Genomic DNA, 23,443 nt, shown 5'->3' with positions numbered 1-23,443 from the left:
ATGATAAAGAGCGCAGAAATGCATGCAATTGCTCCGGAATTCGCCAGGTCGTAAAGTCATGTCATGTACCACTGCATCTGTACAATTTTCAGATAAACTGACTCGTAACGTGTGCAGGGGTTAACGACCTCCCGAGTGTCAGAACTCGCACCATGTACACCCAGCCTAAGTAACGCGCTAGTCAGAATGCGTCACTTGCTTTTTGAATTTGGCATTTCCTTAAAAGCATGCCACACGTAACGCAATAAAAAGCAAGAAACATCTAAAAAGTAGCTAATACTTCAGTATATTTGACCAGTATATTACATCTTTGACCAGCTCCGACCAGTAGGTGGCTGAATGTGAAACTGGAGATTTACAGTAAAAAAAATTACTTAAATATTGATCTGTTTCTCACCCACACCTATCATATCACTTCAGAAGACATGGATTAAACCACTGTAGTTGTATGGATTACTTTTATGCTGCCTTTATGTGCTTTTTGGAGCTTCAAAATTCTGGTCACCATTCACTTGCATTGTATGGACCTACAGAGCTGAAATATTCTTCTAAAAATCATAATTTGTGTTCTGCAGAAGAAAGAAAATCATACACATCTGGGATGGCATGAGGGTGAATAGAACTATCCATTTAAGCTGGTCTCCAAGCCCAACCAGCTGACAAGTGCCACAAATCCCACTAAAACCACAAGACTAGACCAACATGAGCAGTGAAAACCAGGATGGTGGCCTACTAAGACCGGCAAAACTCTTTAGACTGGGTTAAGGTGTATTATTTTATTTTTTTTCGCAGGACACAAAACAACAGCAAGAACAGCACTTTTGCACTGATGTGCAGTACAAACACAAACACACACACACACACACACACACACACACACAATCAGATATCACTGTGAAGAGGAGATGTTGCTCCAGCGTTCCTCCAGATCTACACCAAAAAACAGAATATAGGTCATGAAGAGCAAACAAAACTTACCGAAACATCAAAAACCACAACATGTATGTTAGATCCAATATCAACTAAGCTCTTAAAAGAGGTATTCCCTGTAATCTCAGAACCTCTTCTTAATATTATTAACTCCTCGCTATCCTTAGGACATGTCTCAAAAAACTTTAAAATGGCAGTTATCAAACCGAAAAAGCTTGATCCAAGAGAACTGGCTAATTACAGACCGATTTCAAATCTCCCATTTATGTCGAAAATACTAGAAAAGGTAGTGTCCTCCCAACTATGTTCATTTCTACAGAGAAATAGTACATATGAACAATTACAGTCAGGATTTAGGCCTCATCACAGTTCAGAGACTGCACTTATCAGAGTTACTAATGACTTGCTCTTATCATCTGATCGCGGCTGCATTTCTCTTCTAGTGCTTTTAGATCTTAGTGCTGCCTTCAACACGACAGATCACGACATTCTCTTGAATAGGCTGGAGAATTATATTGGCATTTGTGGACTTGCATTAGAATGGTTTAGGTCCTATTTATCAGACCACTACCACTTTATGTGTGTAAACGAGGAATTGTCAAATCAAACAAAAGTTAAGTATGGAGTGCCACAGGGATCAGTTTTAGGGCCTCTGCTTTTCTCCTTATATATGCTTCCCCTGGGAGATATTATCAGGAATCGTGGAATAAGTTTCCACTGTTATGCCGACAATACCCAACTTTATATTTCTTCAAAACCTTTTGAGATTTCACAATTCTCCAAATTAGCAGAGTGTATCAATGAAATCAAAGATTAGATGGCCAGAAATGTCCTTCTATTCAATTCGGACAAAACAGAGGTACTAATTATTGGACCAAAAACCTCTAAAAAATAAGACACTAAAATATAATTTGACTCTCGATGGATGTACTGTTACATCATCTTCTACAGCGAAGAACTTCGGTGTTATATTTGATACCAATCTGTCCTTTGAAAATCAAATTACCAATGTTTGTTGAACAGCATTCTTCCACCTCAGAAATATTGCTAAATTATGACACATACTCTCTGTTGCTGATGCCGAAAAACTAATTCATGCGTTCATGACCTCAAGATTAGATTATTGTAATGCATTACTGGGAGGATGTCCAGCAAGTTCAATAAATAAACTTAAATTGGTTCAAAATGCAGCTGCCAGAGTGCTGACGAGAACCAAGAAATATGATCACATCATGATCCCCCATTTTATCATCATTACATTGGCTACCTGTTAAATTTCGTATTAATTTAAAAATTTTGTTAACTACGTACAAAACTTTGAATGGTCTAGCTCCACAGTACTTAAGTGACCTTCTGACACGCTGTGTGTTGTGAAAAGCGCTATACAAATAAAAATTACGACTTGAATAAACATGTTATAATTCACACATTAAATATCAGAGAGAACATCCATCAATCTAGTCAAATCGGATTCCACTGTAAACACAAACAGTGAATTTGCTTATTGTTCAATAACAGTTTCTGCTCCTCTTTTGATCGGCAGGAAATAATCGGCCATAATCATCAGCTGTTTGTTGTAAACAACAGTGCAGATAATTGCGTTTATCGGCCGACATCAATGCTTGGCTGATACATTGTTGCATCGCTGCTCAAAACCTATGCAGTCCAGTTCACGCAGGCCTCGTTCATACTGCCATGTGAGAAGCACATTTAAATACAGGAGTGAATCCTCTGTACACACCGTATGTGTCACTCCAGAACCTGAGATGGTTGACACATGGAAACCGACAATGAATGCTGCATTAACAACTTGTTGTTCAGTTCCGTTCTGTAAGCAGATTTAATGTTAATTCAGTTGTCACAAGCAGAATTGTTCTTAAATCAATCGTGTTGTAGAATGTGGAGTAACTCTTGTAAATAACTGAACGAGATGAAACACTCAGGAGTGACACTGGATTTAACTGCAGTGCGAATGTGGCCCTAATATGCTCTTCAAAATGAGTGAACTAAACCTTTTCAATATAGTTAACATGCTCAAGTAGACTTTGTAATTAAATTCATGGTTGTTTTTTTACGAAATAATTTCATTTGAATTTATTAAAAACAATGAAAGCTAACAAGGCAAGTGGTTGGGTGATTCTTACGAAACCTGTCAAGAAAATGTCCTGGTCCTATTTTACTCCAAAATAATAAAATGTAATACAATTAAATTACAATTAAAATTAAATTAAATTAAAATTCAATTCAACTAATAAGTAAATACATAAATTATATTTTTGCTTTAGAAAATGCCTAGAGGGAAAAGCCAATTTGTAATTTTTTTTTACATTATTAAATTTTTATGACAGTTACGCACATCCCCCCCATTCACATTATCACAACATAATACATTAATAATATTTTTTAAACTGTAAAGTATTTATGAATAATATCAGTATTCCTTTGGTACTGCCTTTCATTTTTACTGATTTTAATGAAAAAAAAAAATGATAACTGAATAACAGTAAAAAGAATAGTGTTATGGTAATGAGAATCATCACTGAAAACAATGGAAATAGTTTAAGTAAAATGTCTGGGAGTGTTACGGTAATTAGAATCATCACTGAAAACAATGGAAATAGTAAAAGTAAAATGTCTGGGAGTGTTACGATAATGACAATCATCACTGAAAACAATGGAAATAGTAAAAGTAAAATGTCTGGGAGTGTTACGGTAATGAGAATCATCACTGAAAACAATGGAAATAGTAAAAGTAAAATGTCTGGGAGTGTTATGGTAATGAGAATCATCACTGAAAACAATGGAAACAGTAAAATGTCTGGGAGTGTTACGGTAATGAGAATCATCACTGAAAACAATGGAAACAGTAAAATGTCTGGGAGTGTTACGGTAATGAGAATCATCACTGAAAACAGTGGAAACAGTAAAATGTTTGGGAGTATAATGGTAATGAGAATCATCACTGAAAACAATGGAAATAGTAAAATGTTTGGGAGTATAATGGTAATGAGAATCATCACTGAAAACAGTGGAAACAGTAAAATGTTTGGGAGTGTTACGATAATGACAATCATCACTGAAAACAATGGAAATAGTAAAATGTCTGGGAGTGTTACAGTAATTATCACAACATAATACATTAATAATATTTTTTAAACTGTAAAGTATTTATGAATAATATCAGTATTCCTTTGGTACTGCCTTTCATTTTTACTGATTTTAATGAAAAAAAAAATGATAACTGAATAACAGTAAAAAGAATAGTGTTATGGTAATGAGAATCATCACTGAAAACAATGGAAATAGTTCAAGTAAAATGTCTGGGAGTGTTACGGTAATTAGAATCATCACTGAAAACAATGGAAATAGTAAAAGTAAAATGTCTGGGAGTGTTACGATAATGACAATCATCACTGAAAACAATGGAAAGAGTAAAATATCTGGGAGTGTTACGGTAATGAGAATCATCACTGAAAACAATGGAAATAGTAAAATGTCTGAGAGTGTTACGGTAAAGAGAATCATCACTGAAAACAATGGAAGTAGTAAAAGTAAAATGTCTGGGAGTGTTACGATAATGAGAATCATCACTGAAAACAATGGAAATAGTAAAATGTCTGGGAGTGTTACGGTAATGAGAATCATCACTGAAAACAATGGAAACAGTAAAATGTCTGGGAGTGTTACAGTAATGAGAATCATCACTGAAAACAATGGAAACAGTAAAATGTCTGGGAGTGTTACAGTAATGAGAATCATCACTGAAAACAATGGAAATAGTAAAATGTCTGGGAGTGTTACGGTAATGAGAATCATCACTGAAAACAATGGAAATAGTAAAACTAAAATGTCTGGGAGTGTTACGGTAATGAGAATCATCACTGAAAACAATGGAAACAGTAAAATGTCTGGGAGTGTTACAGTAATGAGAATCATCACTGAAAACAATGGAAATAGTAAAAGTAAAATGTCTGGGAGTGTTACGGTAATGAGAATCATCACTGAAAACAATGGAAACAGTGAAAATGTCTGGGAGTGTTACAGTAATGAGAATCATCACTGAAAACAATGGAAATAGTAAAAGTAAAATGTCTGGGAGTGTTACGGTAATGAGAATCATCACTGAAAACAATGGAAATAGTAAAACTAAAATGTCTGGGAGTGTTACGGTAATGAGAATCATCACTGAAAACAATGGAAACAGTAAAATGTCTGGGAGTGTTACAGTAATGAGAATCATCACTGAAAACAATGGAAATAGTAAAAGTAAAATGTCTGGGAGTGTTACGGTAATGAGAATCATCACTGAAAACAATGGAAACAGTAAAATGTCTGGGAGTGTTACAGTAATGAGAATCATCACTGAAAACAATGGAAATAGTAAAAGTAAAATGTCTGGGAGTGTTACGGTAATGAGAATCATCACTGAAAACAATGGAAACAGTAAAATGTCTGGGAGTGTTACAGTAATGAGAATCATCACTGAAAACAATGGAAATAGTAAAAGTAAAATGTCTGGGAGTGTTACGATAATGAGAATTTGAGGGGTAAAATGTGCTTTATTATATGAAAATAATGTCACAATGAAAAAATCTTTAAGTTCCTAAATGTAAGCTTTATTTTCTTTTTGCAAAATGTAATTTCACATTTTCTTTGTATTGATTTAAGGTGAAATGCAGCATTTCTTGACAGGTTTCATGAGAATCTTACAGTTACATCAAAGTATAAGAAAAATAGGCAAATAGAGTGGTGGAAAAAGTACTCATTTTCCATACTTAAGTAAAAGTACAGATACCTGACAAATGTATTACTAAAGTAAAAGTCATCCATTAAAATACAGTACTACTTAAGTAAAAGTAAAAAGTACCTGGTTTAAAAAATACTTACGTTTCAAAAAGTAAAAGTACTACAAATTCAAATCTGTTCATCTTATAAAATGCGACCCGTTCATGTTATTTTTAAAGCCATATAATTGAGTCTCATATTGGTGATATTGGATACAATAAATATAAACTTTTATAGTTTCTTCTTCCAATTTCAAATGCTTGTTTTACTTTTGTTTAGTGTTATCCATTTATTATATTTTTTTCTTGGGGAAAAAAGCCTGAGATGCAAATTATCATGTGCTTTAAGCTCTATGTATATTGCTTTTTTATTTTTTTTAATTATTTTTTTTGGCTGAAATTATGTTTTAGTTCACTATACATTAAATAAAGTGGAGTTGCAAGTGGATAAGGACTGGGATTTTTATTTAGAAAATAAGCTATAGGGGGCCTGGGTAGCTCAGCGAGTACTAACACTGACTATCACACCTGGAGTCGTGAGTTTGAATCCAGGGGTGCTGAGTGACTCCAGTCAGGTCTCCTAAGCAACCAAATTGGCCCAGTTCCTAAGGAGGGTAGAGTCATATGGGGTAACCTCCTCGTGGTCGTGATTAGTGGTTCTCGCTCTCGGTGGGGTGTGTGGTGAGTTGTGCGTGGATGCCATGGAGAATAGCGTGAAGCCTCCGCACGCGCTATGTCTCCGAGGTAACGTGCTCAACAAGTCACGTGATAAGATGCACAGATTGATGGTCTCAGACGCGGAGGCAACTGAGATTCATCCTCCACCACCCGGATTGAGGCGAGTCACTACACCACCACGAGGATTTAGAGCGCATTGGGAATTGGGCATTCCAGATTGGGGAGAAAAAAAGCAGCTATAGTTCATGGAAATGAACATAATATAATTAATTCAAACAATAATATCATTATTATGCATAAGTTCAACATATATACTTATCCTGTCCCTGAGAAATATTTAAAAGCTATTAATAATAGGGCCTAACTACACTGAAGTATTATCTTGACTAAAATCTAAATATATATTTATCAGTATTTAACACCGTTTGAACAGATACACCAGTGTAAATAAATGTAAACACATTCATGTAAATAAATTAATCAAAAACAGCGGTGAACAGCAGCATTTAACTAAATAAGAAGCAACAAATTAGAAGATTTGAAATAATGTGCAGGATATTCTGTGTGAAACTCATCCTTTAATGCAGTTTATGTACAAGATTCACTAAAATGAATTGGACTTTCCAAAATTTGTATGAAAGAGCTATTTAGGACAGCACGTTTGAACAGTCTTCTTGAATAGTGTGCACATAAACAAGTCCTCATATGGGTGAAAGTGTCAGGAAAATGTAAAGTAAAAGCTGCCACAAATTTAAATACTCAAAGTACACATTTTGTAAAAAGCTACTTAAGTACAATAATGAAGAATTTGTACTTCGTTACTTTACACCACTGGGCAAATATAACAAAATATATTCAATCCTCACCTGCACATTTGGTTCGGGCCCTCAGGGGAGGTCCCGGGGCCCCAGTGCCCCCCTCCAGAGGTCGGGTCAACAGCACACTGATCTCATACTCTGTGTCTGGGTCCAGATGGCCAATTTTATGTGAGGTTTTATCGACGGGTTGTAGGTCATACATGGTGCCGGAGACCGTACGGTACTCCACCTCGCGGTTGATGATCGGACCGTCTCCGTTGATGGAGTTTGCGTTCAGCTGGATCCAAAGATACGTGGCCCCCACCGCCATCAGCTGAGGTGGAGCGATCGGAACGGGTGGTTCTGCGAGAAAAGAGAGAAAATTATGTTTGAATAAAAAAACCTGAATTGCAGATTGATAGACAATCTAGATCGGTTCTTCTCAACCGGTTTCGCTTCAGGAGAATTTACATTACACATCAAGAGGCGACCCAACACAGTAAAAAACAACCTGGATTTAATGGGCATGCATCATCACATTAGTATTTTTAAAAGCTGATGAGCGTATTTATTTATCTGAGCCTAATATATTTATTAACCTTTTTATTTCCTCATATCAAACATTACACGACCTGAACATACACAAGTCGGGCCAAGTCTAATTCTAATTCAAATAGGTTGCATCAGTTTTGTGGTCTGTGGCGCGATATCGAGGGAAGTCGCGAGTGGTTCTGTGATGGCTCACACCACTCACTCACGCAAAAACCAGGCTTCAATTGGATCACTCAGATGAGAAGCACATTTTGTGCAGAGCGAGAGACGAATATCATAAAATCTGCCTAGGAGGCCTGAAATTTCGCATTGGCAATGGACATATTTCAATGGAGGAAGAACTCTGGCATTGTTCTTTCCCCGCTGATTGATAGACCTGCAACCCACCAGTTGAGAAACACCGATCTAGATCACAAATGTAGCGAAAACATCTGCTAAATGTTGTTCTAACATGTGACAGGAAATATGTTACCAATGTACAGTATTGACCAAAAATGAAACTGAAAACTCGACATGAAAACCTACACATGGTATAAAAATAAACAAAACATAAACAGAGATGCGCACAACACCTGCGCACATTGGATAAGCAGGTATGAACGCCAGTAAAGGTGTTTACATCGTTTTTTGCTTAAAGCATTTTATGAATTTTTCCCCGATAAAGGAAAACCATACACAAGACATTTACATAAGCACAGGTTGAAGGCTTCTTAAGCATAATCTTTTTTTCCTTTTTTTCTCCATTTTTCTCCCCAATTTGGAATGCCCAATTCCCAATGCGCTCTAAGTCCTCGTGGTGGCGTAGTGACTCGCCTCAATCCGGGTGACGGAGGACGAACCTCAGTTGCCTCCGCATCTGAGACCGTCAATCCGCGCATCTTATCACGTGTCTTGAGCGCGTTACCGCGGAGACGTAGTGCGTGTGGAGGCTTCACGCTATTCTCCACGGCATCCACAACTCACCACGCGCCCCACCGAGAGTGAGAACCACATTATAGCGACCACAAGGAGGTTACCCCATGTGAATCTACCCTCCCTAGCAACCGGGCCAATTTGGTTGCTTAGGAGACCTGGCTGGAGTCACTCAGCACACCCTGGATTTGAACTTGCGACTCCAGGTGTGATAGTCAGCGTCAATACTCGCTGAGATACCCAGGCCCCGCTCTTAAGCATAATCTTAAGCAATTGTTGCTCATTTGATTATGTACACAGTTATACAAAAAAATGCTTTAAAAATGTATTTGCGTCATTATGCAATAATCCCTGTGAGGCGTTTTACCTTAGAGTAAATTATGTATTGTGTTATGTTATGTATTATGTAGTTGGCTACTATAAGTGTAGCTCATTACTTTTTCTAAAGAGAAGCTTGACTGTAGTTTAAAATGAAGTCAACTAACTCCTGCAGTCAGTATATGAGCACTGATAAAGACATCAAAACGTCACGCAATAACACAATCCCAATTCTCATCTAAAGCGAGTCAATCAAGTCTCTTCCCTCAGTGTGATGTCAACACTGATATACATCCACTGCAGGACACTGATACTGTAAACAGTGGAACACTACATCATCATTCAAATGTACACAATTAAATCATATTTTCACACTTTTCGCCGTGTGAAATCAAACCATTTATTTTTTGCCTCGACACAGATTTAGCAGAGCTAGTTTCAAGAAACACCGATGTGTGTGTATGTGTGCTTTTTGTCTTTAAAGTGGCCGAGTGCAGGTCACGCGTCTGGTCAGATGGTCGTCCCGCGGTGACCCCAGACCAGAGACCCTAAATACCCATAATCCTCCAACCCTCCACCTGTCAATTAAACCACCTCAAACAAACCGACTAATCCTGCCGACACAACAGCAAACAAATCAAACAAGCGTTAGTAAAACAGACGAAAGAACAGGACAAAAATGGAGGGATACAAGAGACAGAAGACAATTATCTGACAGATAGAGAACGAATCGTTAAGTTATCAGACAACCTGTCTAACCTCATTCCTCATCGTCTGCCTGTTTCTCACTTCCTCTCTCTCTCTGCAGGTTACACGCACAGCAAGATTGAGTTTATCCGATATTGCCCTCTCACAAACGTTATTTCAATGCCTTATGAACTTTTAAATGGCAATCTGCAGAGCGGAATAAAAGTGGAGGATAATTACAGATGCAGAACAGTTCAAGGAAACAATGTATCACTTTACTTGAATATAAGGTTAAGTTCCAACAGTATACTTGTCGGATTAGCAGCACTTGAAGCCACTGTAAAATACAAATAAATGCACACCTGCAGATTCTATTCTAATGCACAAAGCTGCAACATTTCTTGACAACCGTAAACAGCCTACAGTTAGAATGTACTTGAGATGTACTGGAAATGAATTCTCATGACTTGAATGACATAAATCCCCTGTGATGCATGAACACACACTGTTGGACGTTGTTAATAGACAAATTAAATCAACTAGTGACAGTGTGAACAAATGTTTTAATGAGAGTGCAGTGCTAAAAGTGCCTGATGGAAAACCAGTTTTCTTAATTCTTCTTTTTTCAGGTTGAAATATGAGTTGGACATGTTCTTTGTGCAATTCACTCACTATTTCTCTTTCTGTGTAACACGCTCCTCTTAAAAGCTTCATTCTATGGGCTCATTCTGAGGTCAAAGTTCACATTAATATCAGTAATATGTGGAGCTTTCACCTGATTTATCCTCTGTGTGTGTGTGTCTCTCTATACACCAGCAACTCTCACAGACACCTCCATCCATCTCCACGGCAACACCTTCGCTGATGCGCGACCCAGCGGGCGAGAGATCCAGCCACTAACAGGGCGTTTAACGTAGCAGCATGAAGCTGAGCATTATAGAGACATCCGTCATGCGTTCTGACTTCATCAAATTGAGCTTGAACGCACCGCGCGGCCGTTTAACACAGTCATGAGTTATTCATGTACAGATCATGTGCGGCTGTCAACAATTTATTACTGTGCGGAAGAAATTAAACGCAGTGATGAGTGCTAACATGTCTTTATTTAACCTGAAAAGCCCAGAGAAAAGAACGTTCACAAATGAGATCTCTTTAATGTCTCAACGGTTTCTCCCAGACAGCAATGAGATGTAAATGGAAATCAGAAGTCTCCTGCCTGAGAAAAAGTCTCCGGTAATCTCACATGTGTCTCCCCTAGAGCTTCACAAAAGATTTTAACAATGTATGCGATTCACATTAATTTGATAGGATTAAAACTTTCCATCGACTGAAACCTTCAAGCAAAAGAAGAACAGCAGCTAAAAATAAAGTTCAAATAAAGCGCCAGAGACACAATGATTCATTCATAGCGTTCAGCTTTAGAGGGTTTAGTGTGTAAAACGCGAGATTAGCAGCTTAAACGAGCTGTCTGGGATGCTAATAAATGTTTGACAAATGCAGTAAGCTGCTACACAGGTGACAACATGTGTGTGTGTGTGTGTGTGTGTGTGTGTGTGTGTGTGTGTATGTCACTCAACAGCTGTTGCCCAGACTCTTTGGATAGTGTGTGACTGTAGCTCTATTCCAAAACCTAGTAAGCTGTCTTGCTGTCGAATGCCTTCACAGGCAGCTGTCTTCTAAGGCAGCATCCAAACTGAGGCCACGTCCACACTAATTAGTTTCATTTGAAAGCTCCATTTTTGGTTTCTTAATGTCACTGTTTTCCAAAGTATGCAGTTATGGAGAGAGTTTTCAAAGCGCTCTGTTCTGAGTGGATGAGATGTGTAAATGTAGCGAAACAAATGTATCCATTTTTATTTCTACTGAGGAATTTTAGGAGAATCAAAGACAAAGTTGATACATATGATGCCTCGGGCATTCGGGCATCCGTTACTACAACATGTCGCATATAATTATAATTTTCTTTATTTATCACACACTATACATTTGCACATATACAGTGAAATTCTTCTTTTTCACACATCCCAGCTAGGCTGGGGTCAGAGAGCAGGGTCAGCCATGATACGGTGCCCCTGGAGCAGATAGGGTCAAGGGCCTTGCTCAAGGGCCCAACAGTGGCATCTTGGCAGTGCTGGGGCTTGAACCCCCGACCTTCTGATCAGTAACCCAGAGCCTTAACCGCTGAGCTACCACTGCCCCAAATTATATTCAAGTGGGAAACAAAATACGGAAGAAGCCAAACTTAAATACGCAATGAACGACGGCAAAAGCTCTTTTTCTGTTGTACCGACGAATAAACATTAGTGAATCAAGCTGCATCAGTTACACACCAAATATGATTTCTTAATGCATGGTATCTTACAAATGATTAATTATTTTGCTTAAAAGTGCAGTGTGTAAGATTCAGAAACACTTGTTATTAGTGACACCTGTGGCCGTTAAGTGAACTGCAGCCTGTTGCTCGTGCTCGTGCACACACTCCATAGGGACGCGAGCATCGACCAAAACAATGACGTAACGTACAAAGAGACTGAACGTGATTCACCAGCATCATGCTGACAGATGAGGTAACATAATTAAAATTACAGTTATGATTGTTTTACTACAAACTTTGAGACTAAACTGAAACTACTTATCAGCTAACATAACATACTGATACACACATACAGCTACATACTACCCAACTACACCAGACAGTTTAATGTTGCACTGTTATGTTGCACTATTGTATGTTTTGTATGCCATATGTACTATGATCAAGAAACCAGCGTATTTGCTTAAATGTATCCTGTATACCTGACTTTTAGTATAAAGAAAAGATCGTTGAAATTATTTGAAAGTTACGAAGCAAGGTAGCTTGTAAATCGTCAGCGTTAGCAGGCAAGATCAAGTTAGCTAAAATGACACAGATCAATCCTCATGGCACTATATTTCACATGCTTTGCAGTTATGTAAGTTTATCTGTCCAATAAGAAGAACACCAATTCAGGGTCGGTTTTGACCCCCAAAACCAAACGAAGGTCCCTCCAGGAATCAAATGTCCTGCCGATGTTCACTCTACATTTCGCTCGACCACGATTACGTTCCCGCTTAACCAGACGGGATTCAGTAGATAAATGTTTTTGAGTTTGTGTAGGAGTCGGTGTTGTGCTGAGACGTTTGCTGGATTCCATCTCTAAGATAACGTTACCTAGTGTTGCAGTTTGTTGTGGCTGCTGAATAGCGGAAGAGAAGCACTGAGGCTCTCGGGAGCGCGCATAAACGTCACATCTTTTGGATTTTCCCGGCAAAACCGGCCCGCTCCCTTCGCATGAAAATCAGTCTACAGGCTTTAATAGGCAACCTAGAAAGTCTGGGAAGGGCTCATTTTGTACGTTGCGTTACAAGCCGTTCACACATTGCAAAAAAAAAAAAAAGAAAAAAAGGTGAATATTACATGAAAATTGTTACATATTGCACCTTTAACCCTTATTTTGTGTTTGGGTCATTTTGACCCAGACAACGTTTTTTTTTTAATTTTTATTATTATTATTTTTTTACTTAATACAATTGGAATAAAATTGACTTGATTTTTTGTTCACATATGGTATCTGAAAAATAAATAAATAAATAAATATTGGTTTTATTTAACTTGTCACGCTTTTTATATTCGCGGTCAAATATGACCGGCCATTTGGAAATGAATGGATTCCGGTGGTTCTCAACCAGGGGGTCAGGACCCACTAGGGGGCCTCAGCACACTTCCAGGGGGGCCTCAAGATCTCTTAAAATTATTTTAAATAAGATTGATTATTATAATTTGTATATAATTATAATTTAATTATACTGAGTTATATATTTAGTTATATTATTTATTAATTTACTGAAAATGCTAAAAATGTAATAACTCACATACACACACACATTGTGTGTTGAGCACCCACTTGTGCATCGTCTTTCCACGTACAGTCTTTGCTTATGTACTTATATTATATTGTGTTTGGGCTTGTTTGAATCAGGAAGGGTGAGCAATGAAAGAGCAGCATCTGAGCGATACAATGTTCCTCTGGGCTCCTTCAACAGCAACATCATTAAACCTCAAACACTCGAGAATGACTTTGTCCAGCCTCAAGGCAGAGCCGACAGCACGTGATTGACAGCTCTCTGTTCGGACAGGCAGGATTAAAGCGATCGATCACATAAAGCTGTGAGGTAGAAAACTACAGGACCATAAATTCAATCGAGCGCTCGACGAGAGAGAAAGTGAGCGAACGCTGAGCCCAAGAAATATTGCTGGCCATTACTAAACTCTCTGAATGACACGAGAGGAGAAAATGAATCAGGATTTAAACGTGCACGACTATAAATTCATATCAAATGACTGTTGAAGGGCTGCATGGGACGGCGTCTTGTACATCAATACAGCGCCCTTCCCGTGAAAACACATGCACGGTCAAGGGCGGTTCTTCTAACGTAACACACACACTCATCAAAACAAAGACAGCTGAAGCCATTAGCATAAAACACATCCATCCTCTGCACAGGCCGGCCGTTTTGAGCATGTCTTTCAATATCTATCTCAGCGCTATCTCACTGCCGCTCGTATTCTCTCTATGTGTCTGTTTAGAGGAAGTTGGAGATGAAGGTAACAGGTAATTCAGAGTGACGGATGGAGACGATGCCCTTGACAAAACGGAAGAACTTTTGCCAGTCTTTTTACGACTGTGTATGTGTGTGCATTGGTGCGCTTGTTCTGCTGTATGTGTGAGGGACAATTTAAAAAAAATATCCTGATAAATACAGAAAAATCTTCTGAAAGTGCAATTAGAAGATGGTCCTCAATAGGAAAATGTTCATAAATGGGCCAAATACTGTCTTGGTTTAAACACAGGCTTCGTTCGTCAAGGGTGCTTTACAGTACTTAAGCTTCTTCCATTGTATGTATTAGGCTTAAGGGGACGTTCTCACAGTATGCAAGTACACGTTGCATTTGTAGGATTACATGCCAATCTGAAAATAGCTTTTTCATACACTTCTGTTACACTTCAATGTCAGTTTTAAAACATGAACCACTCAGAAGCTGTTATAAGCATTTCATCTGCACTATGCAATTACAGTCGCAGCTGCAATGTTTGTTTGCTACTATATCGAAGGAGGTTTGTCACTGTGGCAGCATGTGGTTATATAATCAAGAGGTTTGTTTTTTTTTTTAAATCCCTAAACTGAGACCCAAATTTCTAACACTAACTCCTCACACAGCTTTCAATCTACATCCACCAAACACGGCACAGGACTATAGACTGTCTTTTCTAACAGATCAGACTTATGATTTTTGCACAGCGGATGATCAAAAATCTGAAAAATCCCATAGACAGACGTGCAGACAGACATCTATCTATCTATCTATCTATCTATCTATCTATCTATCCATGTCTGTCTGTCTGTCTGTCAGACTGTCTGTCTATCTATCTGTCTAACTTTCTATCTCACCCTTTATTATCTATCTACCTATCTGTCTATCTCTGTCTATCTATCTATCTATCTGTCAGACTGTCTGCCTATCTATCTGTCTAATGTTCTATCTATCTTTTCTTTCTATCTATCTATCTGTCTGTCTATCTGTCTTTTCTATCTATCTATCACCCTTTATCTGTCTATCTGTCTGTCTTTTCTATCTATCTCTGTCTGTCTGTCTGTCTGTCTACAGTATCTATCTATCTATCTATCTATCTATCACCCTTTATCTGTCTATCTGTCTGTCTTTTCTATCTATCTATCTCTGTCTCTGTCTGTCTGTCTGTCTACAGTATCTATCTATCTATCACCCTTTATCTGTCTATCTGTCTGTCTTTTCTATCTATCTATCTCTGTCTGTCTGTCTGTCTGTCTGTCTACAGTATCTATCTATATATCTGTCTATCTATCTGTCTTTTCCATCTATCTATCATCTATCTATCTATCTGTCTTTTCTATCTATCTATCTATCTATCACCCTTTATCTGTCTATCTGTCTGTCTTTTCTATCTATCTATCTATCTCTGTCTGTCTGTCTGTCTACAGTATCTATCTATCACCCTTTATCTGTCTTTCTGTCTGTCTTTTCTATCTATCTATCTATCTCTCTCTGTCTGTCTGTCTGTCTGTCTACAGTATCTATCTATATATCTGTCTATCTATCTGTCTTTTCCATCTATCTATCTATCATCTATCTATCTATCTATCTATCTATCTGTCTTTTCTATCTATCTATCATCTATCTATCTATCTATCTATCTATCTGTCTTTTCCATCTATCTATCTATCATCTATCATCTATCTATCTATCTGTCTTTTCTATCTATCTATCACCCTTTATCTGTCTATCTGTCTGTCTTTTCTATCTATCTATCTCTGTCTGTCTGTCTACAGTATCTATCTATCACCCTTTATCTGTCTTTCTGTCTGTCTTTTCTATCTATCTATCTATCTCTCTCTGTCTGTCTGTCTACAGTATCTATCTATATATCTGTCTATCTATCTGTCTTTTCCATCTATCTATCTTTCTCTCTGTCTGTCTTTTCTATCTATCTATCTATCTGTCTGCCTGCCTATCTTGCTATCTATCCGTCTGTCTATCTATCTGTCTACAGTATCTATCTATATATCTGTCTATCTATCTGTCTTTTCCATCTATCTATCTATCTATCTATCTATCTGTCTGTCTGTCTGTCTGTCTATATTCCAAATTATAAAACTAGTTTAAACTTCCTGACAAACTTTTAAGCTGTCAGCACGCAGCAGAGAGGGAACATTTCCTGAGCGCTTGAGATTTGCCAATAGCAAAGCAGAATTCAGACGTGTTTTTTTGTTGCAACGCTCCTTGTTGGCGGAAATGACACTTATCGCACAAGTGCAAACGGGTTAAAATTGGTCATCGCATAATGTAATCTTTAGCAAAACAGTTGCACTGTACAAACCTGCCCAAACGTTATTCCATTCGACCATGATGGGTTGCTAAATCGGTGATTTAGATTTTTACAAGCATCAGTGTGCAAGTTTGTGATGTTTAAAGTGTTTTGACTCACGTTTGATGGTCAGTTCTCCATAGTTTGACACTCCCACACCTCGATTGGAGTGAACGATACACCTGTAGCGTCCCGAGTCCTGTTTGGTCGTATTCACCACATCAAACATGCCGATGAAACGCTGGTTATTCCACGGTTTAGTTGCCTTCATAGGGGCTTCACGACCACCGATTCCCTGCACACAAAATCAGAATTTGGGGTGAAAATGTGCTTAACTCTCATGAACATAATGTCACAATACAACAAAAATGGTCCAAAAACTAGCTTCATTTTTTTATGCAAATTAGGATTTCTTATTTCTTCCTTTTGGTATAGAGGTGAAATATGACCTGCATGCATTCTTGTCAGGTTTCATGAGATTCACCCATTTATTCATGAGTTCATTGCAGTACAAGTGACATATTCTTGGCTGGATATCCTCACACACACACACACACACACACACACACACACACACACACACACACACACATATATACATACAGCTGTCTCTTGGTTCAGCGGGCAGATGGGGTGCATTTGTTTGTTAGTGATATTTCTCCATTAGTGTCATCAGGGAATGCTCTTAATGTGTGGATCTCTTTCGTCTGCTAATGAGGATGTGTTTGTTTAAGTGACAAACTCCCTGGCAGAGGTCCTGCACAGACTAATCACTAAATCCACATTCACACTGCAGATAAATCCAGTGTCACTCCTCTTCTGAGTGTTAAATCTCCATATTAGACTTTCTGCAGTACCTGCAGTACTGATTTAATTTGATACCCGCTCACTTTGACTGACAGGCAGCATCTTTCATCTAAACGGTCAAATACTCTTCAAAATTCATTCTGTCTTGGCGCGGTATTGTTGTTAACAGTCAGTAATGTCCACAGTGAATGTAAACAGCAGGACAAAAAAGCGGATCTGTGCATTATAGTGCTGCTGTCTATTGTTAATATTAACCAAACAACATTAACAAGAAAATTAGAAAACCACTCAACTACAACTTCTGTACATTTAAAAAAAAAAAAAAAAAAAAAAAAAGATATATATATATATATATATATATATATATATATATATATATATATATATATATATACACACACACACACTATATTGCCAAATGTATTCGCTCATCTGCTTTTAGACACATATGAACTTAAGTGACATCCCATTCTTAATCCTTAGGGTTTAATATGACGTCGGCCCACCCTTTGCAGCTATAACAGCTTCAACTCTTCTGGGAAAGCTTTCCACAAGGTTTAGGAGTGTGTTTATGGGAATTTTTGACCATTCTTCCAGAAGCGCATTTGTGAGGTCAGACACTGATGTTGGACGAGAAGGCCTGGCTCGTAGTCTTCGCTCTAATTCATCCCAAAGGTGCTCTATCGGGTTGAGGTCAGGACTCTGTGCAGGCCAGTCAAGTTCTTCCACACCAAACTCGCTCATCCATGTCTTTATGGACCTTGCTTTGTGCACTGGTGCTCAGTCATGTTGGAACAGGAAGGGGCCATCCCCAAACTGTTCCCACAAAGTTGGGAGCATGGAATTGTCCAAAATCTCTTGGTATGCTGAAGCATTCAGAGTTCCTTTCACTGGAACTAAAGGGCCAAGCCCAGCTCCTGAAAAACAACCCCACACCATAATCCCCCCTCCACCAAACTTCACAGTTGGCACAATGCAGTCAGACAAGTACCGTTCTCCTGGCAACTGCCAAACCCAGACTTGTCCATCAGATTGCCAGATGGAGAAGCGTGATTCGTCACTCCAGAGAACGCGTCTCCACTGCTCTAGAGTCCAGTGGCGGGGTGCTTTACACCACTGCATCCGACGCTTTGCATTGCACTTGGTGATGTATGGCTTGGATGCAGCTGCTCGGTCATGGAAACCCATTCCATGAAGCTCTCTACGCACTGTTCTTGAGCTAATCTGAAGGCCACATGAACTTTGGAGGTCTGTAGTGATTGACTCTGCAGAAAGTTGGCGACCTCTGCGCACTATGCGCCTCAACATCCGCTGACCCCGCTCTGTCATTTTACGTGGCCTACCACTTCGTGGCTGAGTTGCTGTCATTCCCAATCGCTTCCACTTTGTTATAATACCACTGACAGTTGACTGTGGAATATTTAGTAGCGAGGAAATTTCACGACTGGACTTGTTGCACAGGTGGCATCCTATCACAGTACCACGCTGGAATTCACTGAGCTCCTGAGAGCGGCCCATTCTTTCACAAATGTTTGTAGAAGCAGTCTGCATGCCTAGGTGCTTCATTTTATACACCTGTGGCCATGGAAGTGATTGGAACACCTGAATTCAATTATTTGGATGGGTGAGCGAATACTTTTGGCAATATAGTGTATATATATATATATATATATATATATATATATATATATATATATATATATATATAAAGAATACAAAGAGTCTGTTTGTTCTTATTTAATTTCTGACTGTTTACTTGAGAACGTGAAATGATGTTTAATTAATTTACAAATTAATTCATATTCATTTTTGCTGAGGAGTCAAAGTTGTTTATCAAAACTCGAGAAATTTCACCGGTGTTGGTACCGATTTGAAATCTTTAAATCGAGACAACCCTAAAAGGCATAGTAATTAAAAACTCAAACTGATTCAGAACTAACTGTATTAAAGGAATATTCCGGATTCAATACATGTTCAGTTCAATCGACAGCATTTGTGGCGTAATGTTGATTACCACAAAAATTAACGTCGACTCGTCCCTCCTTTTCTTTAAATGTGTGTTTCAGTGAGACACTTACAATGGAAGTCAATGGGGTCAATCTGTAAACATTAAAATACTCACTGTTTCAAAAGTATAGACACAAGACATAAACAATATGTGTGTTAACATGATTTTACTGTCATAAAATCACTTACTAAACTGCGTCTGTGTAAAGTTAGACAATTTTACAACTTGTTGCCATGACAACGTAACCACTTAAACCCTAAAATTACAGTAAAAATGACGATTAAAACAACTTTACAGCTCAAATAATACATGAGTTTTAACAGAATTAATGTAAGTGCTTTTATAAAATTATAATCTTCACATTTCTGACTTTAAACACTCCAAACATTGACCCCATTGACTTCCATTATAAGTGTCTCACTGGAACACACATTTAAAGAAAAGGAGGGACGAGTCCAAATTAATTTTTGTGGTAATCAACATTATGCCACAAATGCTGTCGATTGAGATTAACTTGTATTGAACCCGGAATATACCTTTAATAAAATCTTTTAAAAAGTTTTGGCTAAATACAACAGTTTCCTCAAGGAGTTAAAGGGACAGTTCACCCAAAAATGAAAATTCTCTCATCATTTATCACCCTCGTGTCATCCCAGATGTGTATGACTTTCTTTCTTCTGCTGAACACAAATGAAGATTTTTAGAAGAATATTTAAGCTCTGTAGGTCCATTCAATGCAAGTGAATGGTGACCAGAACTTTAAAGCTCCAAAAAGCACATAAAGGCAGTATAAAAGTAATCCATAAGACTCCAGTGGTTTAATCCATGTCTTCTGAAGGGATATGATAGGTGTGGGTGAGAAACAGATCAATATTTAAGTCTTTTTTTCCTATAAATTCTCCTCCCTGCTCAGTTAAAAATTGATCCATTTCTTAACCACATTAATAATATTATTAAGGTATAGATGAAACCAACAGAGTCTTATGGATTACTTTTATGCTGTCTTTATGTGGATTTTGGAGCTTCAAAGTTCTGGTCACCATTCACTTGCATTGTATGGACCTACAGAGCTGAAATATTCTTCTAAAAATCTTCATTTGTGTTTTGCAGAAGAAAGTCATTCACATCTGAGATGCCAGGAGGGTGATAAATGATGAGAGAATTTTCATTTTTAGGTGAACTGTCCCTTTAACTCCACCACAAACAAATTGAGTTCATGGGCTGATTTCGTGTAGTTTGTTTGATTGTGACAAATCTAAAGGAAATTAGACGATAAAACACAAGCTTCTATATCTGATGCAAAAACACAAGACAGCAGAGGAACTCCAAGCGGCTTCATTAAACTCACAACGTTATAATGATGCTGAACAATCTTGTGTTCTCATTGGACAGATGAGGCTGTAAAACGGCCTTTGGGTTTAATGAGCCGCTCTGCTGCGAGACGCTTGATGAACATGATAATTTTAAACAGACAGAGCTGATAAACCAGCATAAAATACCTTGGACCAGCATAGAAATTCATTTTCAGCAGTGTTAAAGCTATATTTCACCCCAAAATGTTCTCATTCTCATGGCTCTTCAAACCCATATGACTTGGCTACCATATGGCTTCAGACATTATGTGTGTATGTGTATCTCACCTGAAGCCAGAGATTAAAGCTGTTTCTCCACTCTCCGTTGACAGTACAATGAAATGTGGCCGTCTGGCCGGCGTTCACCTCCACGCCTTTAATATGGAGGAAGTGTGGCGTATTCACTGGAAGGCAAAACACTCCGTTACTTTACCATCTGCACAATAACAGCAAACACTAAATAAAACACAAGCCCTGAGGATTAGAAAGGCACCCGACACAAACTGAGACAAAAACAATACCATAAAATATCTCATCTTCTCTCAGTTTCAATAAAAGATGTCCTGCAGTCGCTATACGCCAATAAAAACGTTCAGTCAATATAACAGGACTGACGAATCGCCAAACGAAAGACGTCAAGCAAAAGAGGATATTAAAAACAAAAAAGTCAATATTTTATCTTAAGTCAATTTTACTCTAAAACGGCATAAAAACGCTTTTGTTTATGGTAATGTGCAAATTGACAAAAAAACAAAACACGACAACACGTAAAAGTACTTCTAATATTTTTGAATGTGTATAAGCTACTTAGTTAAGTTTGTATCAAACATATTAAAGATGACTGTGAGATTAAACAACTGTCCTGAAAAGCTAAACTCAAGTAATTAATCTACTGAAGTATGAGCTACTTTTAGAAGCGACTTAGTTGTGAATTCCTCACGTTTAGAAAGTTTATGATATTGTGTTATGTGTAGCGTGTTTTTAGGTAAACAGCATGTTCACAAGCGTGTAACTTAGTGCAAGTTCACCTGTTCATTATCTTCATTGTCCGTGCAGATGTAAGTTGTAATATGATGTTTATTTTGTGAATATAGTAGTGTTGTCACAATATCAAAATTTCAGTATTGGGTACCAAGTACATTTCACATTTCCCCATACCTATTTTAATACCACAGAAAAAGCTAGATAATATGCTATCCAACACACTCCTTTAGCCTATTAAAAAGTTACATTTCAATGTAAATAATCAATTAAACCAACAACACATTTCCTTAAATTGTATTTCAATTAAGTAAAATTATTTTTCTTAAAGTATAGCACCCTCTGAAATCAGTTTTATGTATTTTATTTATTTATTTTTTCAAAATTGTATTAAATTTTTCCCAAATTCCACGTTTCCAAATTTTTTTCTGAATTAAATGTTTAAAAGGTTAATTAAATTTAATCATCAGAATTTTGTCTAACCAAGTGAATCCATAAAACATTAAATCATAAGAAAAAAATGTTTTTTTCAACATATTAAATATATATATAAATATTAAATATAATAATAATAATAATAATAATAATAATAAAATAAATGTTCCTAAACACTAGTAATATATTTGTTGCAATTTCTTATATTTCTCACGTCGAGCTTTTATTTTGAAAAAAATAAAATACATAAATAAATAAATAAAGCTTTTTCGGTTCTGCATTTTGATGCTAGTTTCACACTTCCGGTTAAGATTGGTTATTTGACCCAGTGTGACTACTGAAGTGTAAAATCCTGCAATCTACTAATATATAAATATATAGTGTGCATGTGCTGTGTGCTTCACAGTGAATGTCGATCTCTTCTGTCATGTGGATTTTAGCTCCGCCTTCAACACCATCATCCCGGCTCTGCTGCAGGACAAGCTCTCCCAGCTGAGTGTACTCCACATGCAGGTGGATCACAGACTTCCTGACTGATAGGAGGCAGCACGTGAGGCTAGGAAAATCATCAGCACTGGTTCCCCTCAAGGCTGTGTTCTTTCCCCTCTACTTTTCTCCCTGTACACTAACAGCTGCACCTCCAGTCACCATTCTGTCAAGCTCCTGAAGTTTGCAGATGACACCACCCTCATTGGGCTCATCTCTGGTGGGGATGAGTCTGCCTACAGGTGGGAGGTTGATCATCTGGTGACCTGGTGCAGTCAGAACAACTTGGAGCTCAATGCTGTGAAGATAGTGGAGATGGTCGTAGATTTCAGGAAGAACCCAGGCCCACCCACCCCCATCATCCTGTGTGACTCTCCAGTTGACACTGTTGAGTCCTTCCGCTTCCTGGGAACCATCATCTCCCAGGACCTCAAGTGGGAGCTGAACATCAGCTCTCTAATTAAAGCACAGCAGAGGATGTACTTCCTGCGGCAGCTGAAGAAGTTCAACCTGCTGAAGACAATGAAGGTGCACTTCAACACCTCCATCATTGAGTCCATCCTCACCTCCTCCATCACCATCTGGTACGCTGCTGCCACTGCCAAGGTCAAAAGCAGACTGCAGCGTATCATTCGCTCTGCTGAGAAGGTGATTGGCTGCAATCTGCCATCTCTCCAGGACCTGTATGCCTCCAGGACCCTGAGGCGGGCAGAAAAGATTGTGGCCGACCCCTCCCACCCAGGACACAATCTCTTATTGTATGCATCAAACACCAAAGCAAATTCCTTGTGTG

At 38.1% G+C, this 23,443-nt stretch overlaps 1 protein-coding gene across 6 annotated transcripts in view; it reads right to left on the bottom strand.

The window, feature by feature from the left end:
- The window catches only part of LOC127441321 (receptor-type tyrosine-protein phosphatase mu-like), a 355,708-nt gene that overhangs the window by 171,747 nt on the left and 160,518 nt on the right, over positions 1-23,443 (bottom strand). For all 6 annotated transcript variants that reach the window (XM_051698588.1, XM_051698590.1, XM_051698589.1 and 3 more), the window contains exons 5-7: positions 21,037-21,152; positions 16,702-16,876; positions 7,259-7,552 (exon numbers count right to left, since the gene is read on the bottom strand). In XM_051698588.1, coding sequence (XP_051554548.1) covers positions 7,259-7,552; positions 16,702-16,876; positions 21,037-21,152 — 585 coding nt within the window. The remainder of the gene's footprint in view (positions 1-7,258; positions 7,553-16,701; positions 16,877-21,036; positions 21,153-23,443) is intronic.

The sequence above is a fragment of the Myxocyprinus asiaticus genome, chromosome 5, assembly GCF_019703515.2.
Source record: "Myxocyprinus asiaticus isolate MX2 ecotype Aquarium Trade chromosome 5, UBuf_Myxa_2, whole genome shotgun sequence".
Classification (NCBI taxonomy): Eukaryota; Metazoa; Chordata; class Actinopteri; order Cypriniformes; family Catostomidae; genus Myxocyprinus; species Myxocyprinus asiaticus.
The sequence above is the reverse complement of the archived record's forward strand: the minus strand, read 5'-3'. Positions and strand labels throughout refer to the sequence as shown.